This window comes from Cricetulus griseus (assembly GCF_003668045.3).
Source record: "Cricetulus griseus strain 17A/GY chromosome 1 unlocalized genomic scaffold, alternate assembly CriGri-PICRH-1.0 chr1_0, whole genome shotgun sequence".
Classification (NCBI taxonomy): domain Eukaryota; kingdom Metazoa; phylum Chordata; class Mammalia; order Rodentia; family Cricetidae; genus Cricetulus; species Cricetulus griseus.
In genome coordinates this window covers 239,095,747-239,119,976 of record NW_023276806.1, presented here as the reverse complement: position 1 = coordinate 239,119,976, position 24,230 = coordinate 239,095,747, and the positions used below count along the sequence as shown (strand labels likewise).

At 44.4% G+C, this 24,230-nt stretch overlaps 1 protein-coding gene across 2 annotated transcripts in view; it reads right to left on the bottom strand.

Moving 5' to 3' along the window:
* Positions 1-12,151: 12,151 nt before the first annotated feature.
* Sh3rf1 (SH3 domain containing ring finger 1) overlaps positions 12,152-24,230 on the bottom strand; it is a 157,606-nt gene continuing 145,527 nt past the window's right edge. For both annotated transcript variants that reach the window (XM_027394074.1, XM_027394075.2), the window contains 2 exons: positions 22,920-23,272; positions 12,152-14,539 (listed from right to left, as the gene is read on the bottom strand). In XM_027394074.1, the coding sequence (XP_027249875.1) occupies positions 14,371-14,539; positions 22,920-23,272 (522 nt within the window). In that variant the 3' untranslated portion in view covers positions 12,152-14,370. The remainder of the gene's footprint in view (positions 14,540-22,919; positions 23,273-24,230) is intronic.

The following is a 24,230-nucleotide window of genomic DNA, read 5'->3' as shown; positions in this document are numbered from 1 at the left end:
ATTCACTTTTGGTTATCCCTTCATGAGAGCCTATTGATTTTCCCCAATCCATATCTATTTTTATTTTTCCATCCTTGTGTTTATATTCTGGTAAATCATTTACAACCATTTGTGAGATAAAAAAAAAGTATTTCTGGGCAAGTGGGATGACTGAGCAGTGATGCCTCAGTTTGATCCTGGGAACTCAGTAGTGGAAGTTGAAAATCAGCCCTTCAATGGGACCTCCAGAAGAAAAGTTTATACACCCCTCAGCTAGCGCAACATTCCAAATCAGACCAAATCAAACCGCAATTAGAAAAACCCAGGTTTAATGAATATAATGCTCCCTGATGGTTTTCCAGCCCCCAGAGAGGATACAGAAAGAGAGACTGAAAAACTATGTATCTGTTTTCTGGGGGACAGTTTAAATACCCTATAGGAGTGGTCTTGAGCATCTCTGGGGAAGGAGCCACCAATGGTGAGCTTTCTGGAATGGGGCAAGGTTTGGGGAGAGAGAGATTGGGAGGGGGATTGAGAACAGAAGAGACTCAAATCCTTCAACTTCTCTCTCTCTCTCTCTCTCTCTCTCTCTCTCTGACACACACATACTCACACACACTTATAAATGCATGTATACGTACACTATAAATAAATGTCACAAAAACATTGAAAGACCCCCGCCCTTAGCTTTTTCTTTTAAGTTTCCCCGCGCGCAGCTGGCGCAGCGCGTGGGGAATACATCCTCCCATGCACCCCAGACCCTTGATCCCCACAGCTGCCGGCACTTCCCCGCTGCCGCGCAAGGCCAGCCCCGGCCCCCGCCGGATCGCTCCGTCCCAAGGCCAGCCATCTGGACCAGCAGAAGATAAGGCCGTTTCGCCTGACTATTAAACCTTGAGAAAATGCTGATTTGATGCTTTTCGCTTCTGTACTGTGCCTGTTTTCCCCTATAAAAAGGACCCCCCTTCCGGGGCTCGGGGCTTGGCAAAACAGAAGCTAAGCCCCGGATATCCGTGTTATTAATAAAGCCTCTTACTCTTGCATCCAAAGTTCGTGGTTTCGCTGATTCCTGGGAGCGGGTCTCCTTCTACGAAAGTACCTCTTCTGAGGTCTTTCAACATTTCACATATTTCTCCTGTCTTTCACAGCAGTTCTTACTGTTCGCCAAACAAACAGAATGCAGTCAATATGTTTGAAATATAGTAATGCACCTGTGAGTTTATATCAGGCAAATAGAAACATCTTTAAGCTCTATAAGAATCAGGATGTAGCTAGGCCTGGTGGCACACACCTTCAATCTCAGCACTCAGGAGGCAGAAGCAGGAAGGTCTTCGTGAGTTCGAGGCTGGCTTGGAACTGAGTCCAGACTGACAGCACTCATGTGTAATCTCAGTATTGGTTGAGGGAGGCAGCTGAGACAGGAGAATCTAGATTTCATGGCAAGCCAGGAACACATAGTAAGATCCTGTCTCAAAAAGAGCCCCAAACGCCGGGCGTTGGTGGCGCATGCTTTTAGTCCCAGAACTCGGTAGGCAGAGGCAGGTGGATCTCTGTGAGTTTGAAATCAGCCTGGTCTACAAGAGCTAGTTCCAGGACAGGCTCCAAAGCCACAGAGAAATCCTGTCATAGAAAACCAAAAAAAAAAAGAGCCCCAAACAACAAAGAAACCTGCCCGCCGGCCCACCATCACAGTCTTTGCATGTTGAATTTACAGGGAACAGCTGGGATTGTCCCATTCTAAACAAGGACACTAACTTATGGATGATTCCAGGGCACATCAAGCTTCATTACCCAAAATGACTGCCAATGAGAGCTTGAGGCTGAGGAGTGATGAGGCAGGCAGGACCGACAGAGATGGCGACCTGGGAGAGGGATGGAGATGGTGACATAAGGAGAAGTACTAATGGACAAAGCAATACAGAATACCGAATGTTTTAAGAAGGAAAGAGAAGACTCCATTGTCTGGCATATGGGATAGGGCAAGACCAAAGGCTACGCATCTGAATCTCAAGCTGTGGGTCTGCTTTCTTTAGATCGAAGCCAATGTGAACTCAGTGGGCAGAAGAGACTAGTGCATTCCTCCCAAGATTCCCCATTCTCAAGGCTTCACTCACTCCAGTTTTATTATAAGGCTTGGATGATAATATGCCCATCCCACAATCTGTCTGGGGCACACGAGCCACAGGAAAGAATCATTTCAGTTTAAAGGGTAGAAACTCAATCCTGACTTTGATTTCCATAAGCCATCACCACATCACAGGCATCCACAATTGCTACCCCACTACAAGGAGCTGGTGGTGTGGCTATCTTTGGAGACTGCCCTCCTGCTTGCGGTGGCTGAGCAGGGGAGGGGAGGCAACCAGCTGGATGAGCCTCCACAGACCCAGCAGAAGTCTGTTCTCTCCTTGCAGTCAGGAATGAAGGACCTCTGCCCTTCTTTTCTCAGGCTTGTGTCCTTGCAGGTTGCTACTTTTCATGGGCTTGGCTGCTTGAACACCCTGGGGGCCAATTTAACAAATGAGGTGCTTTCAAGCGCTCAGTTTCTAAATTCCTTTCTTTATCCAGCTCTCTGGGCTGTACAGGGAGGGTTTCAACCACCGAGGTGGTCTTTTGTGATACAGTCTCCAAAGCCAGCAGTCGCTTTTGGATAAAAGACCCCACAAGCCTTGGTGGCACTATTAGTGCATATCCAATCCTTAAAAGGAGTTTTTACTCATAGAGTCCCTGCCACCATACCAATTCCAAATGCAAAATTACAGCCACTTTTTTTTATTTGCTCTTTATTTTTTTTGTGTGTCTTGGGAACTGGACAGAGGGCCTGGCGTACCCTAAGTCTATGCTGTACCTCAGAGCTACTGCAGTCAGACAATCTCTAACTGGATTTTTTTTTCTTTACAAAACCTTGGTAGGAAAGGAAAAATAAAGGGGACTTACAAATGAAACCACAGGGGATGGTTGAATTAGCTTGTATTAAAGAGTGAGCTGGCTGCAAGATACCATTGTTCTGCCATAAGGGAGTTTGTTGAATGTGTGTTTGTGATATAATTTATAAGGAAATTGGTTTTACTTAAAAGGACATTTTTGCTTCATGTTGTAGCACCATTGAGTGCTTGAAGGAGGGGGTGGGGAGAGAGAGAGAGAGAGAGAGAGAGAGAGAGAGAGAGAGAGAGAGAGAGAGAGAGAGAGGTAATTCCATTAAGCTTTCAATTTCCACTGGCAAAAGAAATGAACTAGATGGGACTGTAAGATAAGGTGCAGGCAGCTGGCCTTCCACTCCCCTGACCTTGCTCCAGGGTCGGGGAATAAGAAGCCAAGCCTTTGTGCCAGAGATGTCAGTCCATGTTTAATTAGAGGCTGAAGTGCCATTGTCCCCCCTCTGTAAGCCCCGTGTCAATTTGCTGAAAACATGTCCATTCTGTTCACAGTGGGTGGATCATGTGATCATCACCCCAGCAGCCTGGGGAGTCACATGCTCATTCCTGGGCTCTTTAGTGGACCAAAGGTCAGAGTAAATGTGAAACTCGGGACAGGCGGGAAGAGATACGACTGACATGTGAGAAATTGCCCATCTGTGTTTGCTCGGGCATCCACGGTCCACTTAGACAAACTGAACTCTGCAGTAGTAGAACTTATCATTTCTCCCTCTGCCCCCTCCGGCCAATTTTTAAAAAATACAATTTGTTTATTAATGTACGGGGAGGGGAATGTGCCACTGCACATGTGTGGAGGTCAGAGGACAATCTACCAGAGTATGTTCTCTCTTACTACCAGGTGGACCCTGGCACTGAACTCAGGCCATCAGGCTTGGGAGCAAGTATCTACCTGGCTGAGCTATAGTGCTAGCCCTCCCCACTTCTCTCCTTGAATGTGGTTTTTTTGCTTGTTTGTGGAGCACATGGGGAGGCAGACACTCTTCAAAATTCAACAATCTCTGGGGAGGTCAGCATCAAACATGCTTTTAACTTGTGAGAGGTAGAAGTCTCATCCCAGCAACACACACACACAACAACAACACACACACACACACACACACACACATCCAGCAATACACACAGCAACACACACACACATCCAGCAACACACACACACACACACACACACACACACACACACACACAGACACACCCCCCCACACACACACCCATACACACAAAGAATAATCCTCAATGTTTTCACATATCAGGCAGGGTTTCTAACACATAGATTTCTGTAATCCTTAATGTATACATTGGTGGGATGAGGAATTCACCTCAGTTGGTAGATCACTCAAGTAAAAAGCATGAACATCTGAGTTCAAGTCCCAGCAAGGTGAAAATTGGAAAATGCCTAAGTTGCACCTTGCTAAAAGTGGCTGCATGCAGGGTGGATTTTTTTTCCCTTCCACAAGCAATACTTTAGAGTTTTATAACTGGTTAGCATATTTCAGAGGCAGAGGCAGGAGGGTTCCAAGTCAGAGACCAGCCTGGGCACATTAGGTAGACTTGTGTAATAAAATTGAAAGGGCTGGGGTGCAGCTCAGTGGTAGGGTGCTTATGCAGTGTGTGCAAGACCCTGCATAAGCACAGTCCCCCACACGGCACACATGCAAATGAGCTGTATTCGCTAGAACTGCACTCATCCAGTTCTATAAGTAGTCTCATGTGGATATTTAATTCTGAGTTAGTTAAATAAAGTCTAATTAGAAATAGAGTTCTGCAGTCCACAGCCTTGTGTGGTATCTCAAACATAAAGGGACATATATATGTCCTTAACAGGTTTTCTTTTCTTTAATCGTGAGACAATCAGGTTGTTTCCAATATTTTACATATATGCCAGCAGATAGGTCATTATTTTAATCCCAGCACTTTTGAGCCCAAGGAGCAGGATGGTAAATTTCAGCCTAGTCTAGTGTCTTAGTTAGGGTTTCTATTGCTGTGATAAGACACTATGACCACGGCAACTATTACAAATGAAAACATTTAATTGAGGGGGCAGCTTACACTTTCAGAGGTTTAGTCCATTATCATCATGATGGGACATTATAGATGAATACAAAGTGCAGTCAGAAATAGATTAATAACCCATAATTTATTAGGGGAAAATACTCATGCAAGGGAACCAGTGACCAGGTTTGCACCTGAGCAGGACGGACCCAGAAATGCTTCCCAGTAGGCTCAGCCTAGCAAGAGAGAGGTTCAAGTGCTGGCCTTGGGCGTGGTCAGCGGTACTCGTAATCAGGGTTTCTCCCTACATGACATGGCTGTGTGCAGGTAGACATGATACTTGAGAGGTAGCTGAGAGTTCTACATCTTACAGGCAACAGGAAGGGAACTGAGACACTGAGTGGGGCTTGAGCATGTATGAGACCTCAAAGCCTTTTCACTACAGGGAAAAACTCTCCCCAACAAGGCCATACTAACTTCAATAAAGCAATGGGGCTTTGCTGTCAGTTCGTGGAGAGCAACCCATTGTCTTGGTGAGAGCCTTGTTTGTTTGGGGATTCCCATGGAATCCCTTTGGCCAACAACTCACTTAGATGCAATTCATTCCCATTACCATCCCATATGCAAGAGATGGTTAGTTGGTACTTTATCTCCATTATTTGGTGATTTCATTTAGATCTCGATCTCTCTCTCTCTCTCTCTCTCTCTCTCTCTCTCTCTCTCTCTCTCACACACACACACACACACACACACACACACACACATATATTAGAAATCTTCTACTGTATAAGGTTCCCATACTACCCCTCAAATGGCCCTTAATTTTAGTTTTCTTTCCCCATAATCCCTACTTCATCGCCCTCTTCTGTCTCACTCTCCTGTTCTAATCCCCACACCATCTATTCATAACTATCTATTCTATTTCCCTTTTGTAGGGATATCTATCATCCCCCACCCCACCACCAGGCCCTTACTCTATTACCAGCCTCTGTGGTTCTATGGATTTGTAGCTTGGTTATCATTTACTTAACAGCTAATATCCACACATAAGCAAACACATACCATATTTGTCTTTCTGAGTCTGGGTTAGTTCACTCAGGATGATTTTTTTCTAGTTTCATCCATTTATCTATGAATTTCATTTTTTTAACAGCTAAGTAATATGTCATTGTGTAAATGTACCACATTTTCTTTATCCCTACATCTGTTGAGGGACATCTAGGCTATTTCCAGTTTCTGGCTATTATAAATAGAGCAGCAATGAACATGGTTGAGCAAGTGTTCTGGGAATGGGGGTTAAGAGTGAGGAGAGGTCAAAGCTGAGACCAGGGGATTAGATTTAGAGGAATGGATGGCTGGAGAAGTAAAGATCTGTAGTTAGCCTGCCTGATTTGCCTGCTGGAGTGGCCTGTGGGTTCCAGGGAGTGCCTGCTGGAGCTGGGCTCATAATAAAGCAATGCTTGGTGGAAGGGATGTTAGGAGACACCTGTGTGATCCACTGAAGATGGGGGCAGGGAGGAAAGGGAGGCCTCAGCGGGTGCTCTCCTGCAGAGCTAGAGACTGGGGAATTGGATTTGGAGGAGTGTAGGGAGAGGCGAAGTTCACTCGCCTGCTTGCCTGGCTGAAGTGTTTAATCTTATTCTAGTTCTTGTTGCTGAGATAGGCCCAGACTGTCTTCTAATTTGGAATCCTCATGCCTCTTGGGACTACAGGCATGGGCCACCAGAGCACAACTGATTTATTTTCAATTTACTGCCAGTTTCTGTGAGTAATAGACTGATGGTGGGAAGAGACCAGAGTACAGTGGCTTTAACCCGACAGTTTACCATCATATACAGCCCACCTAGAGAAAAATAATTTAGGTTGTATTATGCCTGCACCTTTGAACTTTATTCCCCCAGCACTGGGGTTGGAAGCCAGGGCCTCTGGTGTGCCAGATGAGTGTTGCATCACTGGGCGGTGTGGAGTAAGTTTGGCTTCAAGCTCTTCTCTGTCATGTCAGTACATGAGTATCTCCCACTTTTAAGGGTACTTTGAAGTTTGTACACACTTACAACTCATCTCTGTGTTGTGTTTGGCATCTAGAAAAGGGGGGTGGCTTATGAGATGCCTATGTGGATAAAGTTGCCTGTTATCAAGCCTGATGAGTTGAGTGTGATTCCTGAGACTCATACAATAGGAGAGAATGGACTCCCGTGAGTGGGCCTGTGCAGGTACACAGGACAACTCTCTCCCTCTGTCTGCTGGGTTTATTAGACACTGCTCCTTTAAGTGATTAGCAGTTCCTAAATGTAATCCAGGGCCTGTGGGAACAAGCCTTGATATACAAACTAAGCCACCCACACTAGTGCCCAGACCTCCTCTACTTAGGGGCACCCCAGCATTCCTCTGCCTCATTGCCCAGGGCCAGGTGCCAGGCATCTAGAGACCACCCCAACAGCCTAAAGCTGCTTAACTTAAAGTGCTCATCCCCTGCAACTGGGCTTTCCTGCAAAAATCCAACACAAGCAGAGGCCTAAATATTTCCTTTGTTCCTTTCTTCTGCCTCCTGACCACTCCAAGTTACTTTGTTTTTATTTTTTTCTTCTAATGGCCTTGAGGGTTGCACCCTGCTTCTTGAATTCTCTAGAGTGTAAGTATAAGAAACAGGACTTTGCTGAGCATCCCTTGGCCCTGCTTGTAGCTCTATCTGAACTCAGGAGGCAAAGGCAGGCGGATCTCTGTGAGTTCGGGGCCCGCCCGGTCTACAGAGTGAGTTCCAGGACAGCCAGGGCTACACAGTGAAAAAACAAACAAACAAACATAATAAAAAATGTAGCTCAAGATAGTTGCTGATCTACTGTCATCCTGGCTTCATGGTATGCTTGAAGGAAGGAGAAGGAAGCAACAGGTACACAAAATGACAAAGGGTATGTGCACCCACCCCCCAAAGATAATCTAACGGAAGTTTCTTTGAACACTAGCTTATATCTCAGAAAACACCAGTAGAGTCCAGGACATGATGGGTGGCATATGTCTACAATCCTGGCACTGAGGAGGCTTAGGCAGGAGGATCTTGAGTTTGAGGCCAGCCTGGTCTACACATCCATACTGTGCCTCACACAATGACAACCAAGCCTAGCTAGGAAGACATATGTATCTGATTTGGAGGACTGGAAAATGAGCTTTTAAACTCGCCCCAGATGCTAGTTTTTAGAAAAGAAAAGACATGAGACAAAGGCAGGTTCTGTCAAGTCACTGGTCAATTTCACTTTTGGGATTTTGCTCTGATCCTTAGACGCTCTTTACATGTAATGGCAATATCTTGTCTGCCAGAGATCACAGCAGTGGTTTCCAACCTTCATGATGCTACCACTCTGCAATACAGTTTTTCATGGTGTGATGACCCCCCCAACCACAAAGTCATTTTTGTTGCTACTTCTTCACTGTAATTTTGCTACTGTTATGAACTGTAAATATGTGTTTTCTTTGGCAACTCCTGTGAAAGGGTCTTTCAACCCCCAAAGGGATCTCTACCCATGGGTTGAGAACTGCTGAATTACATTTTCCCCCATCATTCTTTTGACTTTGGTTATGGTGTTTTTATGGTGTAGATACTTCAAATTTTCTGTTGTTGAATTGACCAGTATTTTTTGTTTTTTCTCTTCTACAGATTCTGGGTTTGAGTCCAATTTAGGAAGGCTTTCTCACCCCCCCCCCCACTCCCATTATTATTCCCTTACAAGCCTCTCAACCTTGAAAGATTCAACTCCAAGGTCAGCAACCTCTGGGAACCAAATATTTTATCTAAGGTGAAAGCAATAGCAGTGGTATCTGGCTCACTGATTAGCTGGGATTATTAGCTGGGATAATTCCCTTATCTTTGGAGACTTAATAGTACCATAGTATTACTCAGTCTGACCCTGGACAAATATAGGGAATGGGGACTCAAAGATTAATGTCAACTGCAGTTCCTTTACACATCATTACCAGACTCCTGGCTCTTGTGTGAGACAAGAATCCACACTGAGCAAGTTCTGTATGGTGTTCTGAAATGGAAATCTAAGCTAAATCAGAGTGGTTTTTGTTGCTGTTTTTGTTTGTTTGTTTGTTTTTTCAAGATAGGGTTTCTCTGTGTTGCTTTGGAGCCTGTCTTGGAACTCACTTTGTAGACCAGGCTGGCCTTGAATTCACAGAGATTCACCTGCCTCTGCCTTCCAAGTGCTGGGATTAAAGGTGTGAGTCACCACACATGGCAAATCAGTGTTTAGATGTGTGAACAAAATAGGTGCCAGGGGTGCCAATTTCCTCATGGAGTCGAAAACCTACATATACCTCTCCAAAATCTCAGCTACCAATAGCTTACAGAGGACTGGGAGCCTCTCAACAGACATCAGCGGCTGATTAACACATTATCTTGCATGTTTTATACTGTGAAAAATATGTTCAAACATCGTGGGCCATCGGTGTTGACGGCTGCTCACTTCCTGGCAAGAGGAAGGGTCACGTGTCGATCACATGGTTGCAAGGTGGTTTAAGCAGGTGCCATGGCTTCTGGCTCACTGCAACAGCACCAGCAGGTGGCCACAGGCTCACTGCAGGCACTTTGATACAGTTATGATTCATGCGGCATCTTGTGTCTATGAGTGTGTCTCTCTTTTTTTTTTTTTCTTTTTGCATTTCTTCATTTCAGCTGCAGTTAGTGCCTTGGACCGTCTGTGTTTGGGTAAATTTTGATAAATTTTTAACTTTAAAAAAAATAAACAGGTCTGTGTGTGTATTTTATGGTAGTAAATGGTAGACTATTATCTACATACATTGTATGCTTTTTGGTTTTGCTTGGTATTACTAGGGTTTATGGTCTGTCTCCCACCCCAACTGTTACAAATCTCTAAATCTTATAAATACAGTGGACCTGCCCAGTTCAGAACTGAATTGTTCAAGGGTTGACTGTAATAGGAAACACAAATCTATCAGCCAGAGACATGTATATTAAAGCTGTCGCTGTTGACTTTGGCTGGTCGCTATTCAGTCTAATAGCTCCTTCCTGTGTCTGCTGATAAGGGTCCTTGCGGCAGGCAGAGAGCAAAGTCCCAGACACTCCCCACAGTCTGGATCCACAGGAGAGCCACTTCCCCTTGCCAAACTTAGACACTGGCTAATCCCCTTTGTAAGTATACTCGGGTTTATTTTCAGAGGCAGACAAGTTCCCTTTCTTGGAGTATTTTCAGTTGGGCTTTCCTTGATAAGGGCAGTTTAATGGTTTAAAACCCAGAACACACAGTGGGAGAAATGATTCTGATCATTGTACATGCCCCTGCCCTGTGTGTGCATGTGAATAATAATAATAATAATAATAATAATAATAATAATAATAATAATAATTAGTTGAGATGACTCAGCAGATAAAGGTGCTTACCATACAAGCCTGCCAACTGGAAAGTTCAATGCCTGGAAGCCATGTAAAGGTAGGAGAAAACTGATTCCACAAAATTGTCATCTGACTTCCACACTAATGCTGTGGCACACGTACTACATACACACACACACACCACATACTATTGAAAACAATACAAAACTTCCCGTGGACACAAACAAGGAGTTAAATAACTTTAAGCATCTTTTAAAAGCCCTTTCCAAAGGTAAATTCTAGTGTTGTTCTGACTTCTACAGGCAATACAAACTCTGCCCTAAATTTAGCACAATGGTTCGTGTCTAGAGTTCTAGCTTTTGGGGAGATTTAGAGTCTAAGTCAGGATCGCTTAAGCCCGGGAGCTTAAAGGCAGCCTGGCCAACATGATGAAATACCATCTTTATTACAGGAACAGAAAATTAAGTGTGCAGCACTTGTAAACAGGGCCTTAGTCTGTTCCTTTGGAATACACTTAGACCCTGAAAGGCATTTATTCTATAACATATGCCCTACATGGAGGAGGTAAAAGATTTTGATTTAAATTTGATGAAACTAATATTGCACATTTAAACACAATATGGCAGGCACTTTCTTTTAACCCCAGTACTCTGGTAGGCAGAGGAAAGCAGATTTCTGAGAGTTTGGGGTCAGTCTGGTCTACATAGCAAATTCTAGGTTAGCCAGCTACATAGAGAGACTGTCTCAAAAAATAAAAAAAAAGGAAAATAAAAAAAGAAAGAAAGAAAAAGAAAGAAAGAAAGAAAGAAAAGAGAGAGAAAGAGAAAGAAAGAGAGAAGGAAAGATTAGACTTTTCAAACTGTGACACATTCTTCTTTGCTCCTCACAATGACCAGTGCGACACACAGGGCAAGAGCAGGAAGGGACGACGTCATAATTGGCTCACACAGGCAATTACAAAGGGAGCTTCTGGCGTGGCTACAGTACCACCTAGAATTCCTGATCTTTAATTCTTACAAGTAATTTGATATGGTAACCCAAAGTCAATAGAAAACCATATTTTTAAACAAGACTTCCGTGGGCCTTTCATTTCCTGGGAGATTAAAATCATGCTGAGCTGAGGGACAGTGTTCCCACGCCACACCAGACCTGTGGTGGCCATGTGTTTGGCTCTGGCTCTGCTGCTCCCACACTTAGAAATCGTGCACTTGCTAAGTTATTTTAGGAACCCTGGAGGGACCAAGTTCAGCAAGTGTTACATACTATCTTCTGAGACCCAGAAACTCTTTGAAGAGTTTAAACTTCTTGGGGAACTAAGCAATTAAGGTTTGTTTGGCAGGAAAAATAAATCATACCCATCAAACTGATCATCATAGGAGGCACCTCCAGTCTGAGCTGCATGCAAAGACTTTATCATTTAGAAATTAAGTCAAAGAATAAATAAATTAATTAAAAAAGAAATTGAGGCAAAAGTGACTGAGTTTTAAAAATTGTCTCTGTGTGTGTGTGTGTGTGTGTGTGTGTGTGTGTGTGTGTGTGTCTGTCTGTCTGTCTGTCTGTCTGTCTGTCTGTCTGTCTCTCTCTCTCTCTCTCTGTGTTGCTGGTATGAGACCTCTACCTCTCACATGTCTGTCCGTCCCTGTGTATGTGTGCACACACACATTTGAGCGTGTATATGCGTGCACGCACAAGTACAATGGCTGAAGAGGTCAGAAGAGTACTGGGTCCCCTGGAGCTGGAGTTACAGGCAGCTGTGAGGTGACCAATGTGAGAGCAGAGTTCAGGTCCTCTGTATGAACAGGCCACACTCTTAACAGCCGAGCTACCCCCTCCAGCCCCAAGGAGTTTTATGTTTATTCATTTTAAAGAACAAATACTTCAAAGACTGATACAAAGGGCATAGAAGGGTTGAACATCAAGTTTTAATAATGAAACCTTTTATCCAGTCCTCAAAATTAACATAAAAGGAATGATAAATTGTAATTTTATCATTACCACCACTGTGTAACAAGCCCTTGTTACAACATCCATCTACTGTCGCCAAAAAACCCAACAGAAAGCCCACACATTATATCACCTAATGATCTACCAACAGATGAAATTTTAACCAACTTTATACCAGGAAACTATTACCAGGGATATTTCAGTCACATAGCTGAAAATATGGAGAAAAGACAGGTTAAAAAAAAAATCATCTTAACTTGTAGTAGTCTTTTTGCTTTTTTAAAATTTCTATAAAATACACTAATTTCCCAAAATAAAGAATATTATGACACATTGGTGTCAACTCACACAGATGAAAGCTGATTGATGTCAGCTTTTTCCTAACTAAAGTTCATTTCCCCAAACCTTTATATATTACATGAATATCCAAGTAAAGTATTTTTTTAAAAAAAATTCAACACAAAGGAACATAATATACAGTGTTTTATATATAAAAAAAATGGTTAACAGGAATGATTCCACTTCCAACCACATTACATATCTTTTTAAGACAATAAAATCTCTTGCCATTACTTGATTCTTCAGTTCATGTCAATATTTCCCAGCTTCTTTTCTCTTAAAGTTAAAAAAGAAAAAGGAAAAGGTTGGTTGTATGTTGACTTCCTTACTTAACTGACCCAGAAGAGAACTGTAGAACAATCCCATTCACTACCAGGCTGTCTTTCTTCCAGCTGTTTTCAGGGCTACCAGACCCACAGTTGGGAGGAAACTGGAAGAAGACACTGCTGGACATCAAAGGATGGCTATAAAAAGATGGGCTCGGCTGGACCCTGCCACAATTGTAAGGTGTGGGCACAGCCACTCCCAGCAAGCCTTGCAGAGCTTCAACAGTCACAGGAGCCAGTGGTCTCCTGGATAAACTCACCCTTCACTTCAGTCAGCTGGGAGGGCACACATGAAAGAGCATTTTAACTACCCACTGGTGTGTTGCCTAGCATATGCCTTTCACCAGAGAGCGAGCAAGCACACTCAAGACATCCCGGTCAGTAGTGGTGGTGTGTAGACAAGAGAATGCTGTTTATTTTTTTTTTTAAACCTCCTGTATAGGTCAATTCTGAGTGAAAACTGGGATGACATATACACACCATGCACAGTCCATATCACTGTGGGAATCCGGTAACACATGCAAGATGGCGGAGGAATCACAATGGATCAATGGGAACTTTCACAGCGTTTCTTACAGCCTTTGACTTCAACACGAGTGCATCTCTTACCACCACTGTCTCACAAATTTTTACTGTGTCTTGGGCATGCAGATCACTTGAGGGTAACAGGGAAATTACATTTCAAAGTCATTCACACACAGCAACTACAACTTCAGCTTCTCCTACTTCCCAGCCAACACACTGGGCTGCCTGTGTTAACAAACAAATACGTATTTTTAGTCAACGATTTGTGCTTTATTTTCCTCCTTACTTCACCCACTTCATTCTGGGAAAATGAAAAACCCACAAATGAAATCGAGGATTAGGTCTGCGGGGTGGTTTCTGATCAGAGCAGACAGATGGGGACCCACTAACATTTCTAGCTGGGAGCCACTGTCTCCCCACGCCAGGTCCTTGCTGGTACTGATTCAGTTGTCTGGAAAATATCATTTCTGTCTCAAAGAAGCAAAATATAACTGGGGGGAGGAGAGCAGCGAGCAGGGGGAGGGGGTGCATTCTATGTCAAAAAGAATCTCTTGCTCTCAATGGGAGAGAATCCAGCTTCACCATCATTTCATAAATTAATAATTTTTAAAAATCATAATCCAAAGAATTTGCTATTACAAGAAAGTTCAAGTTTTTTTAAAAAGCAAATAAATTAGTTAAGCCTTGTAAACAATTGTCCATTTTAGTTATACATCTTAAAAAAAAAAAGAAACATTTCTCTGTATAGCCCATTAGACAGTACAAGGCACACTTTACACATCAGAAGCCCCGAGGGGGCGGGACCCACACAGGTGCCGCCTTCACTCTGCCCGCTGGGGTAGCCCACCGGGAATCTGGAGTCAGGTGCCCATCCTTGCTCAGCTCCTGAAGATCTGGAAGTCCACAGATGTGCTCTTCCTATGACGCTGCTTTGTGCTCTTTAGTCATGTGATGCGATGTTACCCTTGCTCGGTGTGGCGTCTCCTCAGATGTTTTCCACAAAGCTCCCCGGGAAAAGGCCTGTCTTCCCATTTCTTTGTAACGTGCCTTTGAACCAGCCATCCTCGCGCTTTTTATGAACAAACACGATATCGCCTTCTTTGAGTTCAAGTTCTGCCTCGCTCTGAGGAGGATAGGAAACCACCACCCTGTGCCTACAAAGGAGAAGCAGGCAATTCAGATCAGCAGTAAAAGTGAGGCACCGCCAGTCTGCAGGATTTATACACCATTTACAAAGGCTCATAAAACTCAAAATATGGTGAATCTCTGTTTAGCAGGCTTGGCATTAACAAAGACTGAGTCTGGGTATTCGATCCAATCCACTAGTGATGGCCAGGCTGGTATGGCTGAGTTGCCTACACAGGGAAGAAAATTTTTGTCTACTTCCAGTATTTGTATCTTGGCAATATCAAAGGCTATGTTTTGTATGGATTCTATTTTTTTAAATTTATATAATTATCAATTGAATGATTGACTGATTGATTGATCGATCGATTGTGTATGCAGTGTTCTGTCTACAGGCCAGAAGGCACCAGGTCTCATTACAGATTGCTGTGAGACACCGTGTGGCTGCTGGGAATTGAACTCAGGACCTCTGGAAAAGTAGCCAGTGCTCATCACCTCTGAGCCGTCTCTCTAGCCCTAGTATGAATCTTAATAGGGGAACCATTTCTGTCCTACCCTCTACTCCAGGAAGAGATGAGTAGATTCGATTTTGGGCTCTGTCCAGCCTTCACACAATGAGCCGGGGGTGGGGGGGTTGTCAGGTCTGCTGCCTGGGTATAGACCTGGAGGGATCCCTTCGGTATCTTTATACTGAGTTTGATATCCAGGGGGCAGTGACTCTTTGGAAGTTTGCCTGCCTTACACAGCCTACTCCACTGTTGAGAAGAAGGTCCCAAGGTCCACACAGAGAGCAGAGAACTGTGGGTTCAAATTTGGTCCTCCACCATTAGTATTGATGTTGACATTCCAACCGCCATTAGTCCCAACCTATTTGCTTGTCCTTGGTTCCCAACTCAGATGTTGAGTGGAAGGAGGTATAGCCTAAATTCCCCAGCAGTCTTGTGGGTTGGCATCGAGCAGCCTCATGCTTCTATTCCCTCTTGCTTTTCTCAATCAAAGTGGGTGGTGGTAGTGGCGATGGTGTACTGTAGCCACCTTTCGGTCACCCTGGCCTCTGCTGCTCTCCCGCTGACATGATTGCCTTCTACAATGCATAGGGACGTCCTGTGACAATGTGATTTTGGAGGCTAAGTAACTGAAGATAGGGAAAATCATCTGGCATGAGTGAGGCTACTGGACAGCCCCAAGGAGGGCAGCACATGAGGAACTGAAGCGTCTTCCCCAAATAAGTCAACAGTCACCGGAAGGAGCCACCTTAAACCTGGACCCTCCAACCCAAGGGAGCATCTGTACATCCTGGTTCTTCCTCCAGTCCCCAGTCCCCAGTCCCCAATCCCATAGCAGCAAGGATCTACCCACATTAGGGAAGATCACAGTGAGGGGGTCTCATTTTTCACAAAAGCTAAGCAGCTGCCCAACAATTTTACTCCGCTCCCCGGGGCACAGGAACCAATTTAGCCTCTGAAGTCTGCAATGGGTTGGTTCATCCTTTCCAAGAAAGGTGTAGCCAACTCAGACACAAGGGTTTACAGACGAGGTCAATAAAGTGCAGAGCAGGGGAAGAGACAAGGTGCGGTGGGTGGAGGGAACGGACAGTCTTTATGGTCCCTCAGAGCATCTTAACTTTCAGCTGGTTAATACTATCTCAGTTTCCTCACCTGGGGAATGGGCAATATATAGGCAATATATTTCACAAGCAGTAGAATGAGATTGTAAGTGATGTCTTCAGTATGGTGACACACATAGTTCCACCCCAGAAGGTCAGCTTCTACTTTCGAGCATGTGGCTTAGTCAAGAAGTCACAGGGGTCTGGAGGGGAATTTTAAGGCCTAGGCTAGCCCGTAACTAACAAATGAACTCAGGCCACAAGCTAAGGAACATCCCGACACTGAGAGTTCACACACTTTAGAATGACATAGAGTTTTGGAATCCTTTCGCTGACATCTTTAAAAGCAAACTCACAACTTCATTGTGGGCTGATCTCAAGGAAGGGCCCAGATGTAATTTCTCAGGTCTGATGCCAACGGGCTAAACATCGACATAAAAAAAGCAATGATGTAGTTGCCATTTGGGGCGAGTTAAAATTTAAGCCAAGCTTTGCAGTGCTAGAGGAGAATGTACCACTGAATGAAAGCATATTCCAAGTACATCTCTCACGAGATACATTTCTGACTGGCAGTCTGCAAGCTGCTTTAAGGTGAAATGGAACAAAAATAGTCTGAAAAACTCGAAGTGAATTAGATTAATATTTGCATTTTATAAAAATGCACTAAACCAATTTTGTCGGAGAATCCAGAGCTAGAATGGCTGCTGGGCTAAGAACATTATCTTCCTGCCAAGTTCCCAGTGGGAGCAAATTTTCATTGCTAAGTTATAGACCTCGAGGGGGAGGGGTGGAGTGAGAAACCCCGTGCATAATGGAAACTGTGACACAGTCTTCATCGTGTGAGGACTGCCAGGTGCAGCAGTGACAGACTCCACTTAGAAGCCTTCCAGCTCAGCCCTTGGCCTTGAGCCTTGTGGGGTGGTTTGTACTGAGACTTCTCACATAGACCCCGAAAGCCAAATGCTGGCAGGATAGCCCAGTGAGCTCAGGCACCAAAAAACTCTGCCAAGCAGAATATTTACAGAGACCAGCAAACAGATGTACGACACAGCTGTGGAGGCCTACGTCTGCTGCCCTACCCTCTGTCTTGCTGGATTATGCTTGCATTTGTGGGAATAGAGATCCTGGGATCTTCTGGATACCTTGAACCAAAGCCACATTCTCTGCACCATCTGTGGCACCTGCTGAGCCTCCTTTAAAGCCTGTACCCCAATCCACCCTCTTCACTGTGATCTTCACCATCCTGGCTGACGACCTCACTATGTCCCACCCCCTTCTTCTTGCATCATGTTTCTTCCTGTCCCCAATCCATTCCACACACAACTCCGAGATTTCTATTAAGTGACTCCACCTGTAGGTACCCACTGTGAGAAACCATTAGCAGGCTCTCACGTCTGTAAGGGTAATCCTCACACTGCCACACAAAGCCCTCAACAATCTGGCCTCGTTCCGGCTTTGCAGCTATAGCCGCTCTCCTCACCACAAACATTCTAAACACTCCCTGAAGCCTCAATATGTCTCTTCAAGTGTAGCCTCATTTCTCCTACTCCACATACTGGCTCATGCAGCTCCTTGCGTTGGGAATTGCTTTGACAATCTCTCTCTCCATCTATGCCCTATCAATCTCTCAAGATCTGGCTCCAAATCTCCCCTGTGAAACCTCTGGCCCCGTACCTGGAAGTCATTTCACGCTTGACTAAATCCCAGAGGACCCCGTGTGTATTTCTCATGGCACTCAGCTCAGTCCACCCTGGATTTTTACCATCTGTGTTCCTGTCTCATTTGCTCTCTGCTTGTGGGGCGATGCCAAATTCACTCTATCCAACTCACACTACCAAGTGTAGAACACAAGATGATTCTTACTGAGCACATCGAATGACTAAGAGATCTAATCACATAGCAAGCATTAAAAAAAAAAAAAATGTTCCATGTTCTGTAAAAATAAATGAAATCCTGAGGTATGCCACAACATGGAGGAACCTTGACAGCACGATGCTACAAGAAGCAAGCCACATGAAAAATGCAAGCCGTTCTAGGACTCCATTGCTCAGGAACCATCATGCAGAGACAAACCAGAATGGTCTCTACAGGGGCCTCAGGATGGGGAAAAAAATGGGGAGATGTGCAGGATACAGTTTCAGTGTGGGGTGGAGGAAAATTTCTAGAGATGGACCGCGAGGATGACCAATGTAAAGACACCCAGCACATCGGATTTCACTCTTGAGTAGTGGCAAATTTCAACTATATTTTATTTTTCCTTTAACTTAAAATAGATTCTATCCTCACATAATATATTCTGATTACAGTTTTCCCTCCTTCTCTCTACCATTCCCCTTCTTTCCCACGTCCCCTCTCATTCAGATCCACTCCCTGGGTCTCATTAGAACAGAACAGGCCTCTGAGGGATAATAATACAATATAACAGAATATAGTAGGAAAAAACAAAAACTATCATATCGGAGTTGGACAAGACAAAGAAATAGAAGGAAAAGAGCCCAAGAGAAGGCACAAGAATCAGAGACCCACTTGTTCGCACACTCAGGAGTCCCATAAAAACATCAAACTGGAAGCCATAAAACATATGCAGAAGACCTGGTGCAGAAGCGAGCAGGCCCTGTGAGCTCATGTGAGCTTTGCTCATGCTGATTTAGGGGGCCTTGTTCTCCTGGTGTCCTCCATTCCCTCTGGCTTACACTCTTTCTGCCTCCACTTCTGCAGGGTTCCCTGGGCCCTGGGGGAGGGGTTTGATGAAGACATCTCATTTAAGACTCAGTGTTCCAAGATCTCTTGCTCTCTGCATTCTATCTGACTGTGGGCAAACTATATTTTACACAATTAAAAAAATGAGATGAATCAACAACTAAAAATAGTGGGAATATTAGAAAAAAGGAAAGAGGCCCACAGAGAGTGAAAGAATGCAAGACAGCATGGGTCAGGTGTGTGTATGGATGTCAGAGAGAAGGGAAGAGCTGGGGGAGGAGAGAGAAGGGCTGACAAACACTCTGGTTGTTAGAAAGTACATTGGTCCCTTTGAACAAAGCACACTGGGTGTGGCTTGTTTCAGCTCTAAATGGGCTTCTACCTCTAGGAGGCTGTGACAGGCACAAGGATGGAGATGGAGAAAGACTCTTGTTGTATGAAGAGGGTACCCTACAGACAATGACAAACTCCCGGTTTGGGTCATAGCATTCTAACCGGCAGCCTTTTGTTAGTTTTCTATTTCTTTAGCTTTTTTTTTTTTTGCCTGTCTGTAGTTCCCACGTTGTCCTTTCTGATCTGCCCTTATATGACTGCAGTGAGTCCCCCTGTGACTCTGAGAAGCACTCTCTCAACCTGGTCTGTGTGAGTTACCATTTACTGCTTCCTGCCAGTTGCCACAGCAATCTAAGATCCAATTAAGTATTTTACTGGCAAAACCACACTAGCTGGCTTTGTATCATGTGCAAGGTCCAAATAAATTATGTCCATTGCTTCACCCGGTGGGTTCATTGTCACTGACTCAAAGAAATTAATCATGGTGGTTAAGCCCGGCTGCCTCTCAGTAAATCAACCACTATCCAATTTGTATGTTTCTAAGAGTGCCCGTTTAATCCCTGATCAAAGACCATGGGTTCCTTCCCAATTTATGGTATTGGCTATTGCTTTAATTCCTAAACTTCAAAATACACACAGGTAAAAGAGACTTGCTATACTTCTCTAAGCCATCTGTACACACGTGTGTGTGTGTGTGTCAAGTCACACGTACTTTTATTTTCCATCTCATCTGAAATATTTTATTTCTACATTTGCTTTGCAATTTCCTAATTATTTTCCTCCATCTCTGTAAAAATAGAGCCTAAAAATATTTGTTCTATTATCTGTGCTGTCGTCAACTACACATCCTCTGTCTCCAGGATACCACGCTATTTCTTGCTTGCTTTCTGCAGCGGTCTCTCTCAAAACACAAAAGAATCCCTTTGTTCCCCAGGAGAATTTCTCTCAGCTGACACCAAGACCTGTCAACACACTTCAAGGTTCATCCTTCCTCATTATGAGACGGTGCCTCTTCATGCCATGTGACTGCTCCTTCTCATTGACACATGGCTGCCTCAGTCACTTTTTTTTAACTTTATCCCCTCCCCTGCTTGCTCCCACCCAACCATTTATGAAATAGGGCCGTGGAGGGAGAGGGGCCTTTCCACTAGCTCCTGCAGTATCCCTCGGATGAATGTGGGCTCTCTCTGTCCTGGCATTCACCCTGAAACACGTTTTCATGAAAGTCCCTCAGACCAAGTCCCACAGGAGGAATCCAGGGCTGGTGTGTACCCTTTGAGCAAAGGGACAAAGCACTTCAAGTGCATTCTGAATCACACTTCCTCCATTTGTGTTCAAAGTTTCAAAATATACAAACAGGTAATCTTTAAATGAAACACTTGCTAGGTCTCTATTAACCCAAACCCCCCATTCCCCTCAGCGAACAGACCATTTTCCCATTGTTTTTACAGTCAGGCAGACTTAAGCATCCAAGCTAAATAAATACCATTACCAGCACTGTGCGAAGGCAAAGGTTGCTAGGGCTGGCTATTACATTTAATATTCCGTTGAGCATATGGATTATAAAAATATAAAGTTGGGCTGAAATCTTTCCTAAGGACCCCCTTCCCTCTCCTAAAAATTGAAATGGCAATATAAAAACCTGCCAGAGATTTCCAGAGTGCCCGGGTCCATCTGTCTCATCATTAAGTTCTTCATGTTCCCTATCTGATGTGCCTCCCTCACTCCCCACACGCCATCACCTGTCTGGTTAGCAGCTCTCCTTTCAGATGGCCTAAAAGGCAGAGCCCGCTGTTAGAAAGCACTTTTTAAGAGGAAAGAACAGGAATACAGAAGCCACAGAGATTGGGGACATCTGGCGATTGAAAAGGAATGCATAATGGGGGTGGCAATGAGGCATCGGTGCCCAGCCAAGGCCTAGGGAGATTGTGGGCAAAGTGAACCACCATTCCGAACAGTCACACAGATTCCACAGAGGAGGAGGGGAAAACAGTACAGGGCCCCCAGGTGTGAGGGAAAACTGCAGATCAAGGTCTGGCAGGAGAGTGGGAGTCTTGGTGACTGGAAGTGAGTCCACAAGTTAACTGGACTAGCTCCAGGGGCAGGAGGTTGTGCTGTCCCTGGAAAGCAGCAGCAGAACTCTGCAGGAGAAAAGTGGACTCCAGAATCAAAGTGTGAGAGAAGCTAGGACTTGGTTTCAAAGCTTTCTGGAGAACATTTTCTCTTTCTGGCTGAGGAGAAACCCAGAGGGATCTGTGTGCAGGTGTGTGTGTGTGTGTGTGTGTGTGTGTGTGTGTGTGTGTGTGTGTGTGGACATTTTTAGGGTCATGTGTCATTTCAAAACTGCCTTTATGTCAGTCAGAACTATAGAAAATTATTTTACCTCCTTGTGAAAACGCATAATATAGTACTTTATAAACATTGTTTATCTGATGTTTATCCTCCACTTTTATAGTTTACTTATCATTGAAAATGTGCCAGGAAATCATGAGGCTTCAATACACATGATCATGTAGTTCCACTTGAAATACGAAGGAAACCTCATTTAAGTGATGTTGTTACAACAATAATTTTTTAAGATTTCTGTGTGTGACTATACACATGGGTGTGTGCGAATGCAAGAGGCGTCAGTTGCTCTGGGGCTGTGGACTAAACTTAGGTCCTCTATAAGAAAAGTGTTTGCTTTTAACAGCTAAGCCACCTCTTGAGCCTAAATCATTTTAAATGATAACATTTCACGTGAATTTTTCCAATGGGCAACACAAAGTCAGGCACAGTGGTGCACCCCAGTAGTGTTAGCTAGCTACGTGATAGGCTGGGGCGAAGGTTGCTTGAGTTCAGGACTTTGAGACCAGCCAGGGCAACATGAGGAGACGTCATAACTACATGTTAAAGCTCCCACTATCACCAGTTCTGCGACTGAGACCATGTCAACCTCTAAAAAACTAGAAACTTGTTTATCTCTTAACATTCAAGTCTAGAGAGAAGGAAGTGTACAGAAACAGATGAGGCTTAAGTGTTTTCATCATACGAAAACAGAATAGTAATTTGAATGGACTGCATGACGTTTTCTTCGGCAATGAGCAGCAGTTAGCTCTCTAGTTTTTATAGTCCTGGTAGATAAGTGTCTTACTAAGTACATTTCTTCCCTAACACATGCCTAGACTCCCTCGACTGCATGAAACAGAATTCCCACTTGTAAGCGCTATTCAAAGCCAGAATCACTAAAAGAATGATTATCATGCTGAGTGTACGAACCAGGAGTGCCACCTGAACTTACATTGTGTTCTTTTGGCACAGGACACAGGGAAAAAAATTCTCTGATGTGGCACAAAGGTCCGGGAGCTCTTAATAGACCAAAGGATTCCAGTGGTTCTCAACCTGTGGGTTTCGACCCTTTTGGCAAACCTCTAACTCCCAAAATACTTACGTTTATAACAGGGGTACAGTTACAGATATGAAGTAGCAACAAAGATTTATAGTTGGGGGTCACGACAACATGAGGGACTGTATTAAAGGGTCATGGCATTAGGAAGGTTGAGGACCACTGGATTAGACAGTGATCAGCAGATGTCATGTGTTGATCAATCTGGAGCCATTAACTAGACAGGTTTGCTGTAGCAAGCAGCAAAACAAATCCTATGCTTGAATGTCATTACCAATTTGGCTTGATGTTTTACAGCCTCGTAGAAGATCATCTTCTAGATCAGAATAAAATGTCTAGCCTAAAGCTCGCGTTCCCTTCTCTGAGAGGAAAGGGACTCACTCACCTTTCACAAACAACAGGCCTGGCCTCATTCATGACAGGACCCAGGGAGGAGCAGGCCTGCCGAGGTGGTGGAGCGATGGGCACTGCGGAGTCCAGGGAGCTTGCCTTGCGATGGAAAGCATCCTGAGCTAAGGATGCTGTCCCAGAGACCACTGGGCCATCTCCATCTGTGGAGCAGGAGCCCGCCCGCCCGTGGCCGCCCCCTAGCGGCAATTCAGGACCCATTGCTCCTTGCAAGGGCACCTCCCCTGCACCCAGCTCCACATCCAGGGTAGGTGACGCTGGAGGGGAGACTCGGGGCTTGCGTTTGGTGGAGGCGCCAGAGAGAAGCTTCAGTAGACCTTTTTTTTCTTTCTGGAAAAAAGAAACATGGATATTAGTTGGAGGTGAGCAGTTGTGTGGCTTCTGTAATCTCCAGCTCACTGTTTCACTTTTTGATTGCATCACGGTTACTCATTACCTCCTGGGTAGTCTTTGTGTGAAGTTAACCTGACCTTTTGTTACTACTTCTCCTTTTCTGCTTGCCTGCTTCTGTCTGTGTTGAACATTCTCTTGTTCATTTTAATCTTCTACTGGGGCAGCAAGATAAACAGATTAAAAAGATACAACACAATCTTTTGAAACCAATTTGTATTTTACTTTGATAAAAGCACAAGTAGCCAGCCAGTGAGATGGCTCAGTGGGTTAAGGAGCTTGCCAACAAGTCAGAAGAGCTGATCCATGCCCACACCTCATGTGGGAGAAAGAGAACCAAGAACTACAATCTGTCCTCTGACATCCACACAAGCACGGTGGCCCAAGAGCCCACATGCACATGCACGTACTAAACTCAATCAACGGAATAATAAAAGCACAAATAGATATCGCAGAATAAAGTGGAAATTTCAGATTACGAGTTTAATGTCTTGAAACACTGCCTGTCCCCTGATTCTTGTATGTGAGCCAACTGTATCCTGAGTTAATAGAAGCCTGACAACACTCGAGTCCACATCAACACGTTTGAGCCTTATCGTTCTTAGGAACGATGCCCTAATCAGACTCAAGGGCTAGAGTACTTCTTATGTGTCACCACCTTGATTAAATTTAAGCAGTCACAGTGACAGGAGCCAAACCATTCCTACTGTGAAAGTACTTCCTTGATTACAAACCCCAAAGCAGGACCACAACATTTTAAGGTCAGTCTCAGTGCACTGGTATCTTCATGCCTTTTTTTTTTCTGTCATGCAAGCAAATGCACACCCCCATGCCCTCCGAAAACAGGCTCATGCTCTAAAAACCATATTCTGAATCTGTCTCTTAACACTTTCTTTTT